General features: G+C 43.8%; 1 protein-coding gene across 2 annotated transcripts in view; it reads left to right on the top strand.

Annotated features, from left to right (window-relative positions):
* Positions 1 to 23598, top strand: part of LOC138261646 (uncharacterized) — a 502166-nt gene that overhangs the window by 246561 nt on the left and 232007 nt on the right. For both annotated transcript variants that reach the window (XM_069210810.1, XM_069210811.1), the window contains exon 8: positions 11273 to 11302. In XM_069210810.1, coding sequence (XP_069066911.1) covers positions 11273 to 11302 — 30 coding nt within the window. The remainder of the gene's footprint in view (positions 1 to 11272; positions 11303 to 23598) is intronic.

Here is a 23598-nt window from a genome sequence, read left to right as displayed (position 1 = left end):
CCTTTCGGCTCCTCTTTGGCTGGAACAAAGAGATTCACACAGTCCCCACCTTAGAGGAGGCTCAATCTATCCTGGGCTTTAATGGCGCTCCAGGGCTCGATGTATCCCATCACAAAATGTGTATTCCCCATCGCCCCAAGGCTGAACCAAGGAGTTATGCCCGCGCTGCGAGGAAATCTACAGTTACACCTACCAAGGCAGAAAGACAGCAGACACGATCAACCCTTCTTCAGCAACTACGACAGCAGGGAAGTATATCATATCCTGAAACTGAGTGATCCCCACTGCATGACGTTGCCCACTGATACAGGCAATACCGACTGCAAATGAAGTATCTTTCCTCAAACTTGAGTTGCCCTGGTTGCACGGCCCTTATACTGACGCTACCTTTGGATTGTGTGGCTGAGTTCCCCCCGCCCCATCACCACAGATTGCTGTAACGAACACCCGCCTATGGTATGGACCCCCATCATTTGGTCAAGTTCCCTCCCAGGAGGTGAAGCTTCGGTCTAGTGTTTTATTGGTTTTCCCTATTCTCTCCCTTGATAATACATTCTTATTTGCACCATTTCTGGCCAACACAAACCGCCTGGCTCGACAGGAAGCCTGGTCTCTTTTTGGGTCCTAGTTTTGATTGTCCCCCTTGAGAAGCCATGCATGATACCTATCCCTCGCCATGATAAAGGTCCTTAGCTTTAACCCTCGAGGCCTGAATGCTCCAGTGAAACACTTAGCCCTTTATCTATGCTCAGAGCCACTAAATGTGACATTTGCTTGATCCAGGAGACTCATCTCCTTAAGAAGGACTGGCAATGCCTTCGCTTCAGTTGCTTTGACCGCCAGTTCTTTTCATTGGGTCCCCAGAAACGGGCTGGCTTTGCTATTCTCTAAGCCACCCACTCCCTGGCCAAGTACTCCAAACAGGACATTACAGGTAGACTGCTCTCCCTTTGTTTATCCCTGCATACTTATACCTTTATAGGAGCCACGGTGTATGCTCCCAATACCTGTCAGGAAGCTTTCCCATTAGACGCACTGGGCCAAGTGATGAAATCCCCTGACACTGACATTCCGATTGAGGGAAACTTTAATTTAGTACTGGACACCCTCACAGCTGGTTCAGCCCAAAGGGCAGGGCAGACAGGGGTGTTTACTGCAGCTGGTCTCCAATGGCTATGAGACATGCGGCTAGTGGATATATGGAGTATAACCCATCCCTTTGAAAGTGTAAATACATATTATTCGGCTGTTCATCACACTTTTGCCAGAATAGACCTCTTCATCAACTCCCCATGTCTGACTGCATCGGTTACTGATGTGGAGATAGGTCCTGCTGTCCTCTCTGACCACTCCCCTATCACAATAACGGTGTGTACCCCATACCCACCACCTCACTTCCGGTCATTGGAGTCTTAACCCCAGACTACTCCAATATGAATGCACTGTTACTGAAGTCACCGCAGTGATATGCACAATTCTATAATTCAATGATACCACAGACGCACTAATTGATATCTGGTGGGATACCTTGAAAGAAGTGTTGAGAGGCACTTTCATAGCTAGCTAGCAAGATACCATAGTGAAAGAGAGCATAAAAGGCGTCAGCTTAGAGTCTACTTGACAGAGTTGGAGGAGCAGCATAAACAGTTGGGCTCTCAAAGTGCGGCGTCAACTTACATTGGCTCACAAAGAACTTAAAGCACTGGACGTGGGTAGAGCTGAATATGCACTATTGCACTTCAAGCAGAAATTTTAAACAAGTGGGAATAAGGTAGATCACCTTTTTAGCACACCAACTGCGAGCCTAGGTGCTCCGACATAGAATTCTAGAAATGAAAGGGCAAAACGGCAATAGGGTGCACACTGATTCACAAATTGCACAAGCCTTCAAACACTTTTATACAATTTCTATACCGCAGAACTATTAGATCACAAAGCAGCACAGCAATACCTGGACTCTTTACACATGGCCTGTATTCCAAACACTGACCACAATATCCTGGTTACAGCTGGGAAGGCACTTGGCCAAGACAGCTTCATCTCCACTTCTATAAGACTTTTGCTCCCTCGTTTGCCCCACTTTCTGCCCGCCACTATTACTCCTTTAGCACCTCAAGTACACTCAGACACCATTAGAAAGGCTATCATTACAGTGATCCCTAAACCAGGGAAGGACCCAGTGTCCTGTGCATCCTACCGCCCTTTCTCCCTCTTAAACGTAGATGCCAAGGTATTCATCAGTGTGCTAGCGGCACGGCTAGGCCCATACATGCAGGGCCTCCTTAATTCGGACGAGGCTGGCTTTATTCTCAAAAGGGGCTGCAGTGACAATACTAAGCATATTTGGCAACTGATGGACAAAGTGCATCGCTCCCACACACCGGCACTCCTACTTTCAGTTAATGCAGAAAAAGCATTTGACCGGGTGCATTGGCCGTACCTCAGGTTGATTCTGGATAAAATCAGCCTTGGTCCCTGCTTTTGACAATTGTTGTGGTGTAGTGGCACTCACCCCAGGGCACAGTTCAGGGTCAATGGTGTATTGTTGCAACCTTTTGACATCAAACGCGGCACCAGACAGGGTTGCCCCCTTTCCCCTCTCCTTATTTGTTCTGTATATGGAAACCCCACAGAGAGGCTTCTGGGCAACCCACGGATAGCAGGTGTAACTATTGGGGGGCAGGGAACACAAATTGTCTATGTATGCAGATGATGTTGTGAATATGGTCATTCGCCCACAGGAGTCTCTTCAACACTCAATGTCAGAGTTGGAGACCTTTGGAAAAGTGTGAGGCTTCAAGTTGAATTTTCAGAACATGCAGGTACTGGGCCCCACTATAGCAGAGACAGACCACCTTTCTTTTAAGAGCCAGTTCTCTTTTACATGAGCTAACCAGAGAGTCACCTACCTGGGCTTGCAAATTTATCCTACGTTGGAGAGTACATCAAAACACAACACCACCCTTTTGTCTGTAGCCAAAACAGACTTGCTGTCCTCAATAGGGGGGACCCTCACCTGGATGGGAAAACTGTCCAATGTAAAAATGACTTACTACCCAAACATTTTATAAGTGATGCAAACCTTGACTCTCCACCCCCCCCCCCCCCCCTCCCCCCCAAACGTACTGGAGAAGTTACAGCAGCTTATTGAACATTAGATCTGGGATGGGCAAAAAGCCTTCAAGGCAAAGAAGCAAGCTTACTGGCCCATGACAGAGTGTGGTTTGGGAAGCCCACATCTCACACTCCACTATCAGGCAGCACAACTCAGATATATGGGTGAGTGGTCTTGACCCATGATGGAGAAACGCTGGTTCTTTATCGGCCAGACTATATCTGGAATACATATTTGGAAAATACCTCGTTTCCCCAAAGGCCAGTGGGGGTTTACATCTCCCTAGTGCTTCAGGCGTCAGGTGTATGGGATAAGTTACAGCTAATGAAGAAACTCTTCTCCTGCATCTCCACCAAACACTGATTTTTGGAGATCCAGATTCCCCATCTGCAATGTAGGGAACATCGTTCATGCAATGGCAGAGGATGGCAAACGTCTACAACCAGGATAGAGTCCTTGATTCCTCCAGACATATTTAAAAAAGTGGGCAACTCCTCACATAGATGTTTTTGCCACAGCAGGAAACGCAATATGCCCAAACTTCTCCTCCAGGTATCCACACACACTATCCAAAGGCAACCCTCTATAGAGGAGTTGGTCAGGAATATTTGTCTGTTTTTCCACCTCTCCCTCTCATTCCCTTTCTGGTTCGAAGATCAGGCAAACATCTCACACCATGATCCTAATGGCTCCCACACTTCTGAATCTTTCAGCAGTCCCACAGAAGAAGCTTCCAACAGGCTGGACCTTCTCACCCAGAATCGAGGACAAATCAGGCATCCAGGCCCCAAGTCACTCAACCTTTCAGTGCGGCTCATGAGGTCATAAAGTTTGGTTACATAGGCTTTCCTGCAGAGTGTATGAACATTCTGTAGGAATTGGTACACCCACCACTATAGCCCGTTGTGCTGCCAAAGGGAAACATTTTGTTTTCTACTGCCAACCCAGACGCATTAATCCTATGCAAGCCACAGTACAAAAAATTGTTTGCTACCTGCTTCACTTGCAGAAAAGAAATCCTGCATACAGTTTCATTTGCTTACATCTTGCAGCTAGCTGCATAACTCTGAAACAGACAACATATTTCTTTTTTCAGAATTCCAGTCATTAAGGCTTTCATAGAAGGACTCAAATGTGTCATTCCTTCTGGTGTGCCCCCTGCTCCCTCGTGGAGCATTAACATTGCTCTCACTAGACTCATGAGTCCCCAATTTGAGCCATTTCACTCATGTCCACTTCAGTTTCTTTCCTGGAAGATGGCTTTCCTCATCACTATCACTTCGCTTTGTGTTAGTGAGCTCCAGGCACTAACCTTAGAAAAACCTTTCTTCTAAAATCACTGAGGCAAAGCAGATATTTAAACTAATCCCAAATTTTCTACCTAAAGTGATGTCTCAATTTCACCTTAATTAGTCTATTGAGATACCAGTTTTCTACCCAAAACCACACTTCGTTGCAGAAAGAGCTTTTCGCACACTAGTTGTCAAAAGAGCACTCCTGTTCTATAGGGGAAGAACTTAAGACTTCAGGAAAACCAAACAACTCTTTGTAGCCTTTTACCCACCTCATAAAGACAGCCCAATATCCAAATTAGGCATAGCCAGGTGGATAGTCAAATTTAAACAAACGTATTACATTAAGGCCAAAAGACCTTTACCTCTTTCTTCCAGAGCGCACTCTACTTGAAAAAAGGGAGCTAATACAGCCTTCCTTGGAACATTCCCATAGGTGGCACATGTAAGGCAGCTACATAGTTTACACCACATACCATCACACAACACTCATGTGTGAATGTTTTAGCATGCCAACAAGCCAGTTTTGGTCAGGCAGTGCTATGTATACTTTTCCAATCAACTGCAGCTCCCATAGGCTAGCCTTTGCTTCTATGGAGGGACAGGTTTACAGTCTATGCAGAGCATGTGTATCTACAGCCACGCATGCCATCAAACGGATTATGTTACTTACCCTGGAAGCATCTTTTTGTAGCATGTAGTGCAGTAGGTTCACATGCGCCTCTGTCCTCCCCGGACGCCTGTGGCTTTTACAGTTAAATTATACATATATATTTGTACATATGTATTTACACTTTGCATAGACATCTCTTTTCCTTCACATTCCTTTCACTCCTTTCTCACCTGCCCAAGGGAAAACAATCTAACAGAGGAGTCGATGCCCATGCGCAATATCACCAAGAGGAGGAGTTACTCGATCTCATGACTCAAAACACTTCTTCAAAAGAAAATATGTTGCAGAACTCCAGAGCCAACACTAAATGGGAAGAGTATGCAGAGCATGTGAAACTACAGTACTGCACGCCACGAACATATGCTTACAGGGTAAGTAACATAATCCTTATCATACACCACTTTTGTTAGCTGTTGCTATGTTTTTACCCATTGTAATTTGATCCTATCTACGTAGCAATCAAAGTTAGTATAATGACTCTGTAAATAATAATATATAGTGCCCAATTTTGAGTTTGGAGGACGATAGTCGGTCCCAGTGGGGCAAGACATTATGTCCACCACTCTGATGGTCTACTTTCCTCCAGATTTAGAGACCACTGCTGGCCCAGCAGTTATCTCTGACCCTTCGGAGGAATGGTTGTCACAGTGGTTCCTCTAAAGGTACCAAAGGTTTGGTGGATGGCCACTATCAGTTTTGATCACTGCCCACCAAAGTTTCTTTAAAAAAAATAAACTCCCCCTAGTGGGAGTTTGTGTTTGACAAATGATTTCCACATTGATGGTGTCTTCCCCCCACCTCCTTGGTTGTGGGGTGGGAGGAGTAGTTATTTTTAAAAGTTTGTCGCTGCCAGATTATTCCCTGGCAGCAATGATGGACAGAAAAAAAAATAGGGTGAGCGTTCTGTTACCTAACTCAGGCTGCCATCACTCTGTCAGGCCATTGAAGGAAGGTTTTCGTAGACTGAGCCAACGGGGACACCACCAGTCAAAAGCTGAGAATCTGCTGTCTTAAAAGGGCGGAAGAACCAAGAGTTTGGTGAACGGGGTACTCAGTCTTGTGTCCATAACAATAAGATCAACTGCTTGAAGCAATAGATTAACTTCCTAGCCAGCAATTTTTGGTGGATGACCCTTGCCGCCTTCAATGCCTTGCTAAAGTCAAAAAGGGGAGAGCTATAATCAGGCAAGGATGTACCCTTGTTTAAGGCCAATAAGAATAGGTATCTTTTTAGTTAGCACAGTTTATACCAGCCTTTGCCCAAGTGTTAAAATAAAAGGTTAAGATTTGAGTGACGAGGCCATGATGGAGAGTCCCAAGTAAGAAATGACCCTCAGTATAGAGAGCTGTTAAAATAACAGACCAATAGTGAGCCTTTTATTAGTGGGCTTCCATTTGATGTAGCTTAGACTAAATATGATGTTACATGTCCTTTCAAGGTCAGACATCTGTTAGCTCAGACACTATTTAAGATGCCAGTAAACAAGACTGAGGCGTCCAATAGGAAGATTAGCCTACAAGAAGTAGGATCTCTTATATTCCCTATTTTATCTATTGATTTAATTATAGAATCCAATCATGGTACCATGTTGCTGGCAGCTCTCCTTTTTTATAGAATGTAGATTATTAACTGATGAAAGTTTGGACCCACTACTGTGGATCTTGTTATGGACCGAATTCAGCATGTCAAGCCCCGGGGGCTCACTATTACCAGTATCCTAAATACTAATGCCCTTAATTAAACATATGATTTCTAAAGCAGCTTCTTTATTTGTTCACCACTCATCTAGTTCATACTCTACACCCATAGGTCAGCATTATGTGAAGCATTAAACTAAAATATATTCTGTTTATTGCTCTTCAGTAATATACAAGTCAATATGGACCTCCTCCAACCCAATCTAAGATGAGCATTGAAAAGCACTTAGAATCGTTCTGGTGGTGATTTTAGATTTACAAATGCTTTTAAATAGATATTCATTACATTTCAGATCTTATTGCACATACTTTGCTAGTTGGTGTAACTGTACAAAAGGATGTTAATGTAAAGTTAGCAAAAATTAATAGTCCCTCCCTGGTCTGGCTCTCTTTTCACAGAAGTGACCTGGCTATGGAAATTAAGAGAAACATTGCACTAGTAATATTTAACAGCCAATAAGTTGTTTTCTGCAACCACACTTAACCCCAAATATAATCCAAGATACAGATACCCGGTTGTTTGTATTTCATGCCATATTCTCTTCAAGTTCTTTGTTTTAAAAAAAAACAAAATAGGTCATGCATCCCCCTCATCGAATATATGTCCACCCAACTGTTCAAAAAAAGGTCAGACTTACTGCTACTCAAAATACGAACCTAATATCATACCAAATAATAAACAAGAGAGTTTGTGAAGTAATGGTCAGAGCTGCCAACTTTGGAACTGGGGAACCAGGTTAAAATCCCAATACCCTGTGATTCTGTGCAAATCACATATTCTCCCTGTGCCTAAAAAAATAGAAGGAATGTGACCTTGTGAAATGTAACTGCTGCTCATGTGGAGCACTCCAATACCTTCGGGTCGAGTAGTCGCTGCACAAAACTGCAAACAAAAAGAAACAATAAATGACAGGACTTAGAAAGAGGGGAAGAAATACGGAGGGGGTTGTGAAAGAGAGTAATATATGGGTGTGGGTTGCATCGAAATCCTACTGCACATGCTCTCTCAGGAAAAAAATGGCAATGAACGCAACCTACAAACACATGCAGGCACAAGAACTGCTTTAATAGTAGTTGCCATTTAAAAAAAAAAAAAAAAAAAAGTGATAGGTTGAAAAAAAAGAATAGCGATTAGAAAAAATAAATGCCAATCTAAAAAAAAGGATAGAAAAACAGACACTGCTAGCAAAGCAAACACTGCAGTCACACGCAATCCATACTACTGAAAAAGTTACATAGAACATAGTAAATGTTTGAAGAAAAAAATCCTTACTGTTACTCTAAATACAAACCTAATATTCTGAATAATAAACGGAATAGGATGTGGCATGGTAAGAGTTGCTGAATTTGGAACTGGGGAATCAGGTTCGAGTCCCGGCGTCAGCTCAACATCCTGTGATTCTGGGCAAATTACTTAATCTCCCTGTGCCTAAAATACAAGGAATGTGACCTTGTGTAATGCAACTGTTGCTCATGTAGAGTGCCCAAATACCTTCTGGTAGAGTTGTCCCTTTACAAAACTGCAAACAAAAAGAAACAAAAAATGGCAAGCATAAGAAGGAGGAAGAGGTATACCGATAAGGGTGCAAGAGAGAGCAACATGAGTGCTGGTTGCACTGAAGCCCTAAAGCACACACACTCGCACACAAACAAAAATCAAAAAAGGCAACAAACGCAAACTTCAAACACTGCAGTCACACGGACTGCTTTTATAATCCATGCCAATGAAAAAAGTCAAATAGAAGGAAGTGAAAGTTAGAAAAAAAAAAAAAAACGCTGATCCAGAAAAAATATTCTCCAAAAAAAGTGAAATGTAGAGAGAGAAAAAAATAACAATCTGAAATATATGGTGTCAAAAAAACCATCTCGCAAGCATAGCGTGAATAGCAGAAGGACACAAATTAAACTAAATTAGTTATTTGACTGTGCCCCGGAAAAATAAAAGGAAGTGATGTCAGGCATATGGTGACCAATAAGGAGGCAGCTACAAAGAGTGACAATCGAGCCTGCAAATGGTAAGTGATCGCAGGGCTTCATGCCCTTTACTACAAACAGGACCCCTTAAAGCAACAGCGAATACACAATTAGATGATTTTTTTTTTTACCTTTGTATTGGAGTGTATTAAGAGGCAAATGGAAGGCAAATTCCACCTCTACATGAGTAATTCTATTCTATTTTATATGGAGATCTTATTATATTAAAAGTGTTGCTCCTGCATCTCCCACGTGGGCTGAGACATTTATTTAGTATTATGAATGTAATGAAGATACCAGGACAACGACGGTGTTGCAAGTAAGTAGCTATTCCTTTCTTAAAGCTTCTGTCAGTGGATAACTCTTCGCTGTGTTGGACCTACACTTTGAAAAATAGTGCTTCAATCTAGACTCCTCTAGTTCTCGGCCTTGAATATCTTGCAGAAAAAGCCTGCATGCATTTGAGACAATTTGACTGTTATATTATTGCTTTCTATGAACCTTCAAAGCAATGATTTTCATAGAATGCACCACCCCAATGTATTTTTTGAAAATCTGAACATTAAGAACTTCTTCCACATATTGACTGCCCTGTGTCCACTTAGTCGTAGGCACATCTCACCTCACTTTAAAAAATATTGTGGGGGTGAAAATACACTAGCAAAATCTTGGAGATTCTATTCTGGAATACCCTTCCACCACCCTCCATCATTACAGTCATTCTTCTCCAAGTTGTATCCCATCTTTAACAAGATAGTCTTCTCTCTGCTACTTCATACTGTTTATAGTCATACGTAACAGGAAATCTGAATAGACAGAATTTCCCATGGAGAGTACAATTTAGTTTTAACTTGTCTTCTTGTTTTGTTCAATGAAAAAGTGTAAATGTATACAATGGATCTCCAAACTCCAGGACCTGGTGAAGCGAGAAATCTTAGTGATTGTGAACTTTTGATCCCATCACATAGCTGTGAATGGCATTACAAACAATACATCTTCCTGAGCAGAAGAGTTTCATCTGTCAGAAGTGAAATATTTTTCTTTTACTTATTATTTAAGTCCAGTGTTCCTGCAGTGCACAAATATGAACATTTCAAAAACCTTGCCAGAAGTACTGAATGGGTGATGGGATAGAAACAATGATAGACATGCAGAAAAATTAGAGCCATTAAGGAAACGATGACTAAGGGAAATCTACTAAGCTCTATTGACCGATTTCGGTCGGTTGCATTTCCTGAAATGGATATCTGAATTGTCATCTAAAGATGTGGCTATTTTACAGTATCGTTTTTAATTCGAAGCTGGAAAATATTAAATTGACTCTTGGGTTCTTTAATCTCCTACCTTAACAAAGCTTCTTGTGTCATTGTGTCCTTCCTGTCCTATATCCATTAAAAATCCTAAAACCTCAATGCTTCATTCTGCTATCATTGCTATTTTACCTACAAGAACCCTGATTCTTTCTCGTTTAAGAGCTAGAAACCACTATGAATTTCAGAGATACTTTGGGTCTTGCTACGCCTCAGACTGTGTTGAGTAACTTCACACGTCTGTATTTTCCTTTACATGTTGTCATCTTTTTGTAAAAGCCTGCATACCTTTAAAGTCAACATGCAACTATCCTTTAAGAAAATGTGGGCATTTAGAACGTCATCCATGGATGTACTACTCTATGTCCACTGAGAACCAGGCAAACCTCGTATATCTTCATAAACAAAAAACCTGAGGGCAGAGGCAGAAAGATGCAGGAGTCATTACTTCATAGTCTCATGAGCACAAGAGCTTGGTATGGAAAAAGTAAAATATTTTGGTTTTAAATATTCTTTACTCTGTTTCGAACCTTTTGTCAGTATTTTACGCAATGCACATATATTGAATAATTCAAAAAGCTTGCCACAGAAGACCAGATTTAATGGGGTAGATTGACAAGTTAATTAGTAGATTTGTAGAAAGACAAATTGTCCTACTTGGTAATCTGCAAAGACAAATGAGAAATATACTGAGTTGTTGATATACTTGTTAGTCTATTTTGTTTTGCAAGACCTGCTTCAGAATTATGTTATTGAAAAACGTGGGCCTTTTTTTTACCCTATCATTCTGTTATTTAATGCGGACACGAATGTACTTGATTCTTGGGTATTTTTCTCATCTTGTAGCTAGAAACTTGTTTTAATGTCTGCTGTGATATATTCTGTAATAAATTATTGCAGGTCTTTGTGGGAGGTTTCTCTCTACCCCAACAGTCTTTTGTAGCTATACTATTTTGTTTGCTGCCACCTTTCTAGACAAAATGCATTATTTCTTGTGTGTATCTGTAACTTGCTCTTATGCTTTGTCCATGCCTGTTACCCACCATCTAATCTTATTTTGATGATGAAAATTGTTGCTTAAATGTATTTTTTATTTGGAGTTATTTGATAACTTAGCCTGAAAAATTTGCAATGTTTTAAACACTGGGATTGTGCACAGTTCATAAGTCTGGAAAACGAAATTAAGGTTACAACTCTTACCCCCTTACAGACTAAAGCAGGAAAATCAGGCGCACACAAGGTATTTATACAAATATTTATGTACTGTACATAAAGCCTAAATAATTGCTAACTTTATTATTCACTAAAGTGCTATACAATAATGAATTCCCGTATTTTAATATGCAGTTATAATGTTGTACACAGTTATGGAGGTGTCAGCCACACAGCTGCCCCTACTATAAATGTGCATTTCCTTGCGTTTTATATCTGCCCAGGGCCCCATTAAGAAAAGCCCTGGGGTGACATGGTACCTATTCCCAGAAGGTGTCCTGAGTAAATTCACTCTGTTTTTCTTCATAATATCCTTATTGTGGCACCGATGCCAAAATTCCATGACTTAAGATGGCTGCCAGCTCCATGTACAGGTAAGGGAAAGAATGGAGGCATAAACTTAGTGGACACACGTCCTGCTCAGAAACAGGGTAGGTGTGGGGTAAGGATCTTAATCATCTTGTGTGTTTGTGTAACATAAAGGGTAATTAATGTAGTACTGCCGATTTGGGGGGGGGGGGGGGGGAATTCACACACTTTTTTATGGTGACTCTGTTCTCCCAGACTCACCTTCACACCCGCTTTATATGTCGACGCATCAATAAAGTCTGCCTTACTTCACTCCCATTGAAAAGGAGCTGACATCTCACTCCCATGGAGTAATGGTGCAGGTTGCTTTCCAGGCTATTGAGGGATCACCAGTGGCCCCTCACCTCATATACCTTTCATTCAGCAGATGGTCCTGGGAATTTGCAGGTAAACATTAGAGATCTCAGCTGGGGCTAATAATGTTCACCAGCTAAGAGAAAATATAGTTCCACTTGACTCATTCTCAAAGCAATCTCCCTGCTTATGATATTGTTCACAAAGCATGTTTAAGTGATTTGGAGCCCTGTTCAATGTCTGATGCAAACCTGTATGTTAACTTTTTTTTTTTCTAGTGCTGGTTTTTCCAGCTCTCTGAGGCTCATGGTATGTCCAGGTTGCAGGATAGTTTACAATTCCTTGCACAACAGAAAGCAAATTAAAAAGAGAACCTGGCATGCATGCAGACAACTCCTTACTAGGCATGCTCCACCTCACCAAGCATCAAGCCTTTTATTCGAATAGTTGGGGTTGGATGTCCATACAGAGATTCACTCTTGAAAGACTGAGGCTTTTGTTTTTTACAAACCCTCTCCTTCCTTCTCCACTATGCCATATATCCCCCAACTTCCTCTCCCCTCTCTAACTAATGATTGTTTGTACCAGATCATTTGTTTTACAAACCAAGAAAAATCTGTTTGAGCCTTGCCCTGTTGCTGGCCAGATGTTCCATTCCTACCAAGTGAAACAATGAATTGTGGCTTATACCATACTTCACTCTGTGGGACCTCTATGGCATAAACTAAATCCTAATTTTATCAGTGAGTGTTCTGAATAATTCATAAAGTCTAAATGCACCATGTTAACTCTCAAGATCCTTATGAAGTTAAAACCTTGATTTTGACGAGGTACCCACTAGTCATTCTGACACTGGAAGGTAATTAAACGCTAAGACAGAAAAAGGCAGCAATAGGATCCATTGTCAGTGCTGTACCACTGATTGTAACATCCCCAGAAATTGAAGTGGTGAGTTCTGGCACATAAATACATTGAGGTGAGGACCTGACAACCAGTTCAGTTCACCTTGGGCATTGGATTGGTGAAATGGAAGATTAGCAAGTCCTGTAACTAATGAGGACGGTCACAGACTCCTTAGCCCTAGCAGCCTTTGTCTGTTCCCTGTTCCAATGTAAACACAGGCACGCTATTGAAGAGACTGGATTGCTTGTAGTTTGGTTAAGGTTTTTTTCGGTTTGTCAAGTCTGAATCTTTTTGGTCCTTGCTGTCCCTCCAAATGTCCTCTGAGCAGGGTACTCAACACAGGAGAGCTAGAAGCCCCCCCCCCAAACTCCCTTTCCCAATTTTGGGGTTTCTCAAGTTGCTTCTATCTTTCTCCATTTGTTTAATAGCATTCAATGCCCCCTCCTTACTCCTTCCCTAACCTGCATTCATTTGGATTGTTTATTCCTGTTGTTTTTCTGACTGACTAGGATGTTGAATGTAGGCCTACAATGCCCCAGTATGTTGGCACTGTAAGGAAAGAGGCTTTTCGCAGGTCCCCCCATTGTTTGCCCCCATTTGGGCTATTAGCTACTGGTTTTTGACTCAGAGTGCACTGAGGACTGCTAACCAGACCTCGGTGGCAGAACGTTGTCCCCTCGGGACACTTTGCTGGGGTATAATTGGAACCCCTGGCACCTGAAACCTCAGTGCTCGCTGGACTTGGAAGGAGGACGAGAAGAAGACTACTTTGCACCCATGACAGTGAACAAAGAGAGGCTATGACACCAGAGCGACTGTATCTGCTGCACTTTGAGCTAGCAGAGTTTGGATCCTGTTCTGCTTTCCTGGCTTGGGGAAAAGTTGATTACCAGCAGCACCATTCCAAAGAAGAGGCTTCAAGGGTCAATTGGCTGGCTTACCAGAACGAAACTGGGGACATTAAAGCTGGGAGAGCCCAAGTTGGTACTCTGGTAGCCACTGCTGAAATTTTGCCTCTATCGAATGCCGGGCACCCCATAAGACAGTTCAGAGATAGCCAAAAGGTGCACCAGTGTCTGCTGGGCTCGGTGTTGGTTGTGACCGGATTTGTCACCCAAGGTGGACACCAGCCTCCATCAACGATTTGCACCATGACCACTGTGTTGCAGAAGCCCAAGGTCTGCATCAACAGCCCTTGGAACCCTGTAAATAGGACTTCGTTGGACCCCAAAATCCGTGGACAGTATTGCCCCCACTCGCCTGTGGACTGAAGACCACCGTACTGCACCACTGTGGACCGCACAACATCAGGAGCATCCTTGAACAACTTTAAGCCTGTATCCTTCAGAATCAGGACCATTCTATTGTCATCTATCGCGGTCAGACTGTAAAGTTTGTATATTGCTTTAAAAACACTCTGGTGGTCAGGTAACTGTCCAAAGTGACCGTTTTGGTCCCCTACACCTCTGTCCTGCCAGACGTGGTCACCCAACTCAGGCCAGAGTTGTCCAACTAACTGTTTCAAGCTTTTCAAAAGTTTCTAAACATTTTGTTGGCCAACACTTGTTTGCAGTTGATTTAAAAGTTATTTATTTATTTTAAAACTGTATCTCTGGAACCCTCAGGTGGGTTTGAATGACTATGATCTCTAAACATTAATAAAAATGAGCTCTAATTGTATAAATCAGTTTGTTTCTTTCATTTAATTGTTTGGTGTCGATAAATGCTCTACACATTGTTCCTTTGCTAAGCCTTACTGCACACAGCCACAGCTACCCATGGTTGAGCTTAAGGTTAAGTAAACATACCTGACTGGACCCAAGATGGTATTTGTAGGTGTATTGCATGATAAGGTTGCCCAGCCATTTCTTAGTACACCCAAATCCTCATAGGCACCACCTTCAGATTCTTTTTTTTTTTTTCCTCCGCTGGGTTTGTAAAATGGAAGCTCTACGCTAATTAATTATTAAGGCTGAAGAGAATTAACATTGGTCCTCTGACTAATGAGAGTGCATTGAATCAATGTTCATTTCCGCGAGGGTGACTGAAGTCTGAAATAGAATCTGGAGCACACTCGGAAAGTAACAGTACTCAATGAAATATGGGAATATGAGATCAGAAAGTCATTGTAGTTGACTGTAAGTTCCTGTTTTAATTATAAGCTGTACAGTGGATCATGTTCCTGTTTTCACACGGGTTAAATCACAGTATAAATATTTGAGTAAGAATGGTTTCAAATTTGAAATATGAAATACACATGCTAGTCCTTGTAGCAAGAAGGCCAGCTGTGTGATGTTCACAGGCAGGTGCTAATGCCATAAGTAATTAAGGTAGTTATAATGAAAAGAGAACACAGCTGGCATGTTTCCTCAATCTGAATTTTTCAAGTTTGTTAGTTGATAGGAGTGAATCGTGTAAATCACAAAAGAAATGTGTTTTAATCCAATGCACTTATAGGCAAGGAAGCCCAAATATAAAGGAATACTAATGTAGTAGTACCACCGCTATTAAGCAGTGTGAGGGAAAATCGTAATTCACAGTAGGAGTTGTCAGTAATGTGGTCCAGAATTTTATATAAGTGACAGAAACTAATGCTGTATCTGTCAGTCACGTTGACAGAAACTGCAGTTGTTTTGTCACTGCAGCTAACAAACAACGGAACAAACACAGTGAGAGGAGGATGGGAGTTAGACCTGTCCAATCCTGATATAAAAGAAGAGCCTCAAGATAATTTCTTTGAAGCGAGTCAGCGGTGCCCCAGAGGAGGATAGTCAGGGTGAAGATATTTGGCAAAATGTAGAGATAGACTTTCCACAAGAGGAGGGTAGGCTCTATCCACCTAGACCATTCCATCTGATGATTGGACCTTATGCCATGCATTTGTGAAAAGGGCAGCAGATATCTCTTGGGTGTAAGTGAAACAAAATGTGGATTGATTTATTTTATAAAGTGTACAAATAAACCAGAAAGGGGAGTCCTGGCACTATGAGGAGATGAAGTCATATTCCCTTCAGAAGCACTTATGTCAATGCAGAAAACAAGCCAGGTCCTTCTAATGCTGTCATGCGTCATACAAAAAGACACAGTGCCCATCATGGAATTTGCATCCTTTAAGGATGTAGGTTGGAGAAACTGCATAAAGCCTTACTGCAGGATTCAACATACATAAAAACTATTGTGCTGTCTGCTTCTCTTGTTACCACTGCTTCTGTCCTCCTCCAGACAAAGGTAGAAAGAGAATGGAGGCATTGGAAAGAAAGACAAAAAGTAGCAGCAACATTGCAAATGGAAAATAGTCAACTCTAATGCTCTTTCAGCAGGTATGGCCACCGTGTGAGAAGAAATGAGAGAACTCATGCCGTATCTATGTGAGGAATTTAAGAAGAGAGCTCTCTCTTATCCAGTAGAAAAGACAACTGCTAACTCCTGCCTAAAATCATCCCTAAATGTTGCTGGCAAGGCAAGCAAACAATTGTGCACAGGAATATTCTTGAGCAAGCATGTCTGGCTTTAGAATGTATGGATTTAAAGTGCCGGGCTATAGCCATAAACACAACATTTACAGGAGACAACTTATTTGATTGTACTGTGGAGAAGTCATTACAGCAAATAATATAGGACAATGAGACAGCAAGAGCCGTAGAAGCCCTTTAAGGATTCATTTGAAGTGGAGCCCCACATGAGGGGAGGGGGATGCAGGTGTCCATCCTTTCAACAGCAGTTCCAAAGCATTCATCCTTTGGGAGCTCACACCACATCAGCTTATTAGAAGCTATCTGGGCAGCCAAGTAATTCCTTTTGATCTACAGTGAAAAGATGAGGCCAAAGTTCAAGTGTGTCTGCCGTACAACAACATGACTGACATAAACCTCCCAAACACACACCACATTTAAGAGACAGACTGGTGGTGGGGGGGGCAGGGTCCTAAAAGGATGTCAATGAGAAACCTTGGATATGAGTACTAAACATAGATAATTTGGGTATTTCAAACATAGGAACACCCCTGAAACAAGAAGTAGATTACCTGGTAAGAAAGGGAGTGATGGAAGTTGTAGTGAATGTTGAAAATAACCAAATGGTTTATTCTGTGTACTTCTTAATACCAAAGAACGACACAGCCTTCAAGCCAATCATGGATCTGAGCTTTCTAAACTGGTTCATAAAGATTCAGAAATTCAAAATGTTAACACTTAAAGAAGTGATTCCAGTGCTAGAAGAGTGATAGTACCTGATCTAATCCCTTAACCACAGGAATAAATAAAAGTCACAGAAAATGCATCAGTTTTGTAACTGCCGGAAGTTCAGCACCAATTCAAAGTGATACCATTTGAAATAGTTTCCGCCGAAGTTCTCATAAATAGTTACAACCCACTTCAGGTGCTGGAGGATACACATCTTTCCCTACCTAGATGACTCACTATTAAAGGCAAATTTTCTCATGCAGTGGTAAAAGAAAATTAATCAGTTAAGAAAAACCTTGTTCATCCTGGAAATCTCTATCAACTGGGAAGGTTATCACTCAGCCCTGCCCATCAGTTAACCTTCTTGAGATAAAAAAAAATAAAACTCTCAATCTATTAAGACCACTTGATACTTTTACTGGTGTAGCAAGTTCGCCTTTGCCAGATGAAACATTCTGATGGATACATATAACTGCAGATTCCTCAAATTAGCATATTTTCCACACTCTATTCCGGAGCCAGAGATTTGTCATAGCTGTGTTCGCACACACTGGCAGATAGTGCCATGAAGCTCCAAACCATCTTGAAATTGACAGAGCACTACCATCTTTATCTTTCTTGCTGCTCTTGTTCACACAAAGACAGAGGTCCAATGCCAAATTTGTTGGTTTTCCTGTGGCTTCCAAACTGTTAAGTGTGCTAGTGAAATATAAGCACTCAATAAGACAAGGTAACCAGGCCTAATACAAGGCTCTCACCAGTATTGTACAGGATGTGTGTACAAGAGAATACTTAACACTGAAGTGGTGCTCAAGAACAAGGGTTGGCTACCAAACAACCCCAAACATAACCCCCTCAATTAAGGGTTAATACGTGATAAACAGCATAAGTGTTCTGAGCACTTAAAAGTTTCAAGTAGAAGTTATTGTCCAATTCCAAGAGTCATGAATTAACAAGTAGTTTTATTTCAGACCCATCATGTAGTTCATACAACATTGATGTAGATGGAAGGGTAGCCAAAAACAAACTTTATTTCGGATCCACCATGTAGTTATTATAGTGTTGATGTAATTACAAAGGCAGCAGATGTTGCCATAAGGTGTCACACAGATCCACCGATGACACTCCTGACATTCAGTGAGGAACAAGCCCAGGAGCAGCCATCCATCTAAAAAGCCTTTTCTATTGATGAAAGCTCCGACTCCAACCTCGAAGTTTATCTCAAAATGCAGGAAATTCCATCAGCTCAACCTTTGAGTACTGCACCCCCTGCCCTCCTAACCAAGCCGACCAAGAAACCTTCTGCTTACCTGGTTGCAGACACTGAGGTCACCAGTCCACCACTCCACTCCTGTCTGGCCATGGTCCGCACCAGAAAAACGGTCCGGACGCCCGCCATCGGGCATCGACTTCCATCGGGCAATCTTCAGCATCGACCTCCTTGGCCGAGACCAGCATTCTGCACCGTCTCAACCTTTGGTGCTGGCCTGGCAGTCGACTTTGACCACCCTAATGCTGACAGTTCCTTACCCCTCCAAGCCGAGATCTTTGGAGCTGAAAATAATAAAAACGAGCTCTGCTCTTGATCCACCAGTGAAGCCCATTCTGCACAAGCTGCAGGAAAAATTAGACAGGAAGCAGAAGACTATCCACATGCAAATTGAGACTGCACGTATATTTGGTAAAGCTTCCTCTCTTCCACCACCGAAAAGGAAGCTTACCTTTGAGGAAGTGTTAGACATGCCACTTCCTTCTAACAGGAAGACGAAGCACAAGGCTACCAGCCCTGCCTGCATTCCACATCCGTCAACACTTGCACCACCTTCACCATTCCCACATTCTCTTCCACCACGGTCTCCTCCAGAAGACCCCCTTCGATATAGCACACTCAGATACTTGTAGGTATGGGGTCACAAGGAGATGATCCTTGGGACACTTACAATACAGATCCGGTTCCTGACCTTTACCTTGCTTGCCCTTGCCCCTGTGAGGATGCTACCTCTTATCAAGAGGTCATAGCTAGGGCTGCAGCCTTCGACAATATTGAGTTACACAAGGAGCCGTCAGGGGATGACTTTCTTTTTGATACGCTGTCCACTACACACAGGGCTACACAGTATCTACCCATGTTAAAGTGAATGCCTCAGCATATCAATGACATTTTTAAAGAACCTATTAGAGCTAGGCTCCTGACACCTAGGGTAGATGAACAAAATATAAACTTGCACCATCTGACCCTATTTTTATCAGCGGACAGCTACCACACGCTCCCTAGTTGTCACCACAGCAATCAAAAGAGCCAACTCCCAAGCCCCTGAGGAGACACCGCCTCTAGACCCGGTATGCGAAAGGTTAGACGCTGCTAGAAAAAGGGTTGCAGCTCAGGCTGCTAACCACTGGTGTATTTCTAATTCCTAATCTCTCCTAGCATGCTATGATCATGCCCACTGGGACAAAATGTAAGAACTACTTCAGTATCTCCCAGAAAAGCATAGATAGCACTATCAGCAGTTGGTTTCAGAAGGACAAATCATCTGAAACACCTCCATATGGTGTGTGCTAAATGCGGCAGACACCTCAGCAAGGGGAGTACACTCCAGTATTTGAGTTAGACGACACACCTGGCTCAGGACCTCTGGGTTTAAACCCAAAGTTAAGCAGGCTGTCTTAAACATGCCTTTTGGCAAGGAACACCTATTTAGTCCTCAGGTAGACTCTACTTTAGAGAAAATAAAGAGTGATACTGAGACCACTGAAGCTGTGGGTGAGCTTCAAACACCTGCTCCACTGTGGCCTTTTCATCGCTCAGCTTCGTGTGGGGCCTACAAATCTGCCTCTTCAGAGGCATCAACCTCCCAACAAAAACACCCTCAAGGTTCCTACTCAAAGGGCTACTACCTTGGCTCCTTTATAGACAGTAACACCCAGGGCAACGGTAAAGGTGCCCTCCCCCGAGGAGCCACACCCTCCACCAAGCTGTGACTACCCTATCCTACCCCACGATCACATAACACCTGTCATGGGTAGACTGCAGCATTTCCTTCCAACCTGGCACTCCTTCACAACAGGCAAATGGGTATTAGTCATTATCCAACATGGCTATTGTCTGAAGCTCATTACCACACCACCTAGTATTCCACTTCACATTCACAGGCTAATGCAAGAACATCAAACTTTACTTAAGCAGGTTGTTCATGCTCTTCTTCTCAAAGGAACTATAGAACCCTTTCCTCTTCAACATTAGGGCTCCAATCCTACTCTCTGCACTTCCTAATCCCCCCCAGAAGATGGGTCTTTAAGGCCAATCTTAGATCGCAGGCCTTTAAACAAATGCATTCTATCAGCGCACTTTAACATGCTCACCTTACAGAACGTCACTCCACTCCTTCAATAGGGCGACTTTAATGGCAACACTAGACCTAAAGGACACCTTTTTCCACTTGCCAATACACCTAGCTCAACACAATCAATTATGGTTTTTCATAGCAGGCAAACATTACCAATTCAAGGTACTCCCATTCGGGTAGCAGTGTTCACATATTCCTTGATCTGGGCGACTGGCTTATCAAAGCCAACACTCCTCAACAATGCCAGCAGCACACTCAGGTGACAATAGATCTTCTCCACAACTTAGGGTTTACTGCCAGCATTCCCAAGTCTCACCTACATCCAATACAGGTTCATCCATATTTAGGGGCAAGCCAAAACACATTACGAGGATTAGCCAGCCCCAATCCTGCAAGAATTCAAAGCTTTCAGGCAATATTGCCACAGTTTCAGACAAACCAGCAACTCACAGTAAGGATGGTTCTGTGTCTGTTATAGATGATGGCTTCCTGAAATAGCCATAGTTTCAGAGGCAAGATTACACATCCGTCTGTTACAGGAATTTCTGATGGCTACACCTACCTGTGGATTCCTCACCAAAAGAATTCTCCCCCTCGCGCCAGCCTTCGATGGAAATTTCTTTAGCTCTGCACGTCGACGATGACGTGACAATCGCCCGACTCCACGCGACGCCACATGATGTCATCCAGGCAATAAGAAGCCCTTGTCGACGTGCAGACGTCCGTTCCCTTTTTTCCGTGCCCGAATAACGGTTTTTTTTCGAGGCTCACAGGGAGCTACTGTTACCAACTGTCGGTTACGATGTCGCAGCCTAGAAAATCCGGCTTTAAACCTTGTAACCAATGCGGGGGTCGGATGTCGGTTACCGACCCCCACAATAACTGCCTCTGGTGCCTTAGTTCAGATCATGAGGTCGAGGCGTGCGGTTCGTGCCAACGCATGAACCCTAAGGCGCTCAAAGAAAGAGAGGCGAAGTTATTCTTGGCTCGATCCAAGAAAAAGAAAGAGAGGCGTCATAGGAGGGAGTCTTCGTCGAGATCCTCGAGGTCTCGCCACCATCATAGTGGCTGTTGGCGCCGTCATGGATCTCGGCGCCGATCGAGCAAGGGTCGGTCCAGGTCTAGATCGGCTTCTCCGTTGGCTCAGCGTCGTCCGACGTGGGAGATAAGCCCGACCGTCACCCCTCCTCCTCCGACGACCCCGACGTCACCCGGGGCGGTCTTTGAGGTCGAGCCTCTCCAGAGGCCTGAAGGTTCTCCTGGCCAGGAGTTACCCGGACCCTCTTCAGCAGCTTTGCCGGCGCTGGTGCAGCAACAACAGTACCCGGCTTTCCTGACTGCGGGATCGGATCCTGCAGCGTTTTTGAACGCTATGTTTAACATCTTTGCTTCCATGGCGCCGGGTGGAAGTCACGCAGGTCCGTCTGGTCCTTTGGCCTACGATTTGGGTGTTCCGGCGTCTTTCAAGTCGTCGCCGTTCACCCCGTTTATGCCTACGGCGTCTGAAGCGGCGCCGAGGACTACGACGTCGGCCAGGATGGCTACACCTGTTACGGCGTCGGTGGATTCGCCTCGGATCCCATCGACGTCTAGGATCGCTGTGGAGCCGGAGCCTCCGTCATCGGACGGAAATGAGGCTCGGCACCGACGGAGGTCTTCGGCGTCGGCTGACGCCTTGTCGACTCCAGGCTTGGAGTCCAGACTTAGATCAAGGCGTATGGCCCTCCGTCTTTTGGTAGAAGAAGAGTACGCAAGGCAACACCTGGAGGAAGGAGAAGTTGTTGAGCCCTCAGGTGACTTCCAGGGTCTAGACTCACCTAGCGGCCTGGACACTACCCCGGAGTGGGATCTAGCTTCTCCTGGGGAGATCAGAGGAGGCAGCTACGTTCCATAAGGTCATTCGTAAGGCTGCAGACTTTTTGGATATTACTCTTCCCACCGCGGAGGTTAAGAGAAATTTGTTGACTGAGGTTCTCTATCCAACATCTGCTTCTGCTGAGCCTCTTCTTCCATTCAATGAGGCACTGCTGGACCCTATAAAGGATATTTGGATGAGGCCTGTATCCACCGCTGCAGTCAACAGGGCGGTGGCTCGGCGTTACAGGACGGCGCCTGGGGATCCGGTGTTTCTCTCCAGGCAACCAACTCTGGAGAGCCTTGTGGTCCAAGCATCATGTTCCTCCAGATCCTCTCCTGGCTCGTTTCCTGGGGTTCCTGCTGATAGAGAGTCTAAAAAGATGGACCATACGGCTAAAAAGGTTTTTTCATCGCACAGTATGGCCTTGAAATCTTCTAACGGCACATGTATACTGGGTCGTTACATACATGCCCTTATGGAGGAGGCAAAGGGCCATCCTAATGTATCACAGGAGATGCTGAAACTCTTTTCGGATGCTCAAGCGGCTGCGACGCAAGTCATCCAGTCTGGTTTGGCCACTTCGGACTCGGTTGCTAGGGCTATGGGCACAACCATAGTCTCTAGAAGGCAGTCTTGGCTCAGATCATTTGGCTTCTCGACGGACGTGCAGGCTACGCTCCTGGATCTCCCGTTTGATGGGGAAAGGCTCTTTGGTTCTAAGGCTGACTCGGCCTTAGAACGCTTTCAAGAGAGTAGAGCAACAGCTAGATCCTTGGGACTCCAGACTTCGGCCTCATCCACCTTTAGAGGCTTTCGCAGATTTAAAGGTTTTGGTCGTGGTTCCTTTCGAGGAAGACTGCAAGGACCACAACAAACTGCTTCTACCCTGCCTTACAGATCTTTCAGGGGCAGGGGCAGAGTCCGTACGAGAGGAGCCACCTTGCAGCACTCTTCCTCTTCCTCGGGAGGGGTGCAGCAAGGAAAGCAGCCGTAGTCCTCTGCCATTCTCTGTCCATTCGTCTCCAGTAGGGGGGAGACTTTCCCTTTTTCTTTCAATGTGGGAGGTCATAACATCAGACTCCTGGGTCATCGACATTGTGAAAAAGGGGTACGCTCTTCCCTTTCGAGAATTTCCTCCCACCCTCCCTCCCCGCCCATCCTTCTGTTCGGAAGATCATCTTCTCCTGTTGCAGCAGGAGGTGTTATCCCTATTACAAAAAGGTGCAATAGAGTTGGTTCCCGAGCAAGAGAGGGGTCAGGGGTGCTATTCAAGATACTTTCTGATTCCCAAAAAGGATGGTCGGCTAAGACCGATTTTAGACTTGAGGATTTTGAATTGGTTCCTCAAACAGGAAAAGTTCAAAATGCTGAC

This window comes from Pleurodeles waltl, chromosome 10 (genome assembly GCF_031143425.1).
Source record: "Pleurodeles waltl isolate 20211129_DDA chromosome 10, aPleWal1.hap1.20221129, whole genome shotgun sequence".
Lineage (NCBI taxonomy): Eukaryota > Metazoa > Chordata > Amphibia > Caudata > Salamandridae > Pleurodeles > Pleurodeles waltl.
Note: the sequence above shows the minus strand (reverse complement) of the source record. Positions and strands in the feature narration are given on the sequence as shown.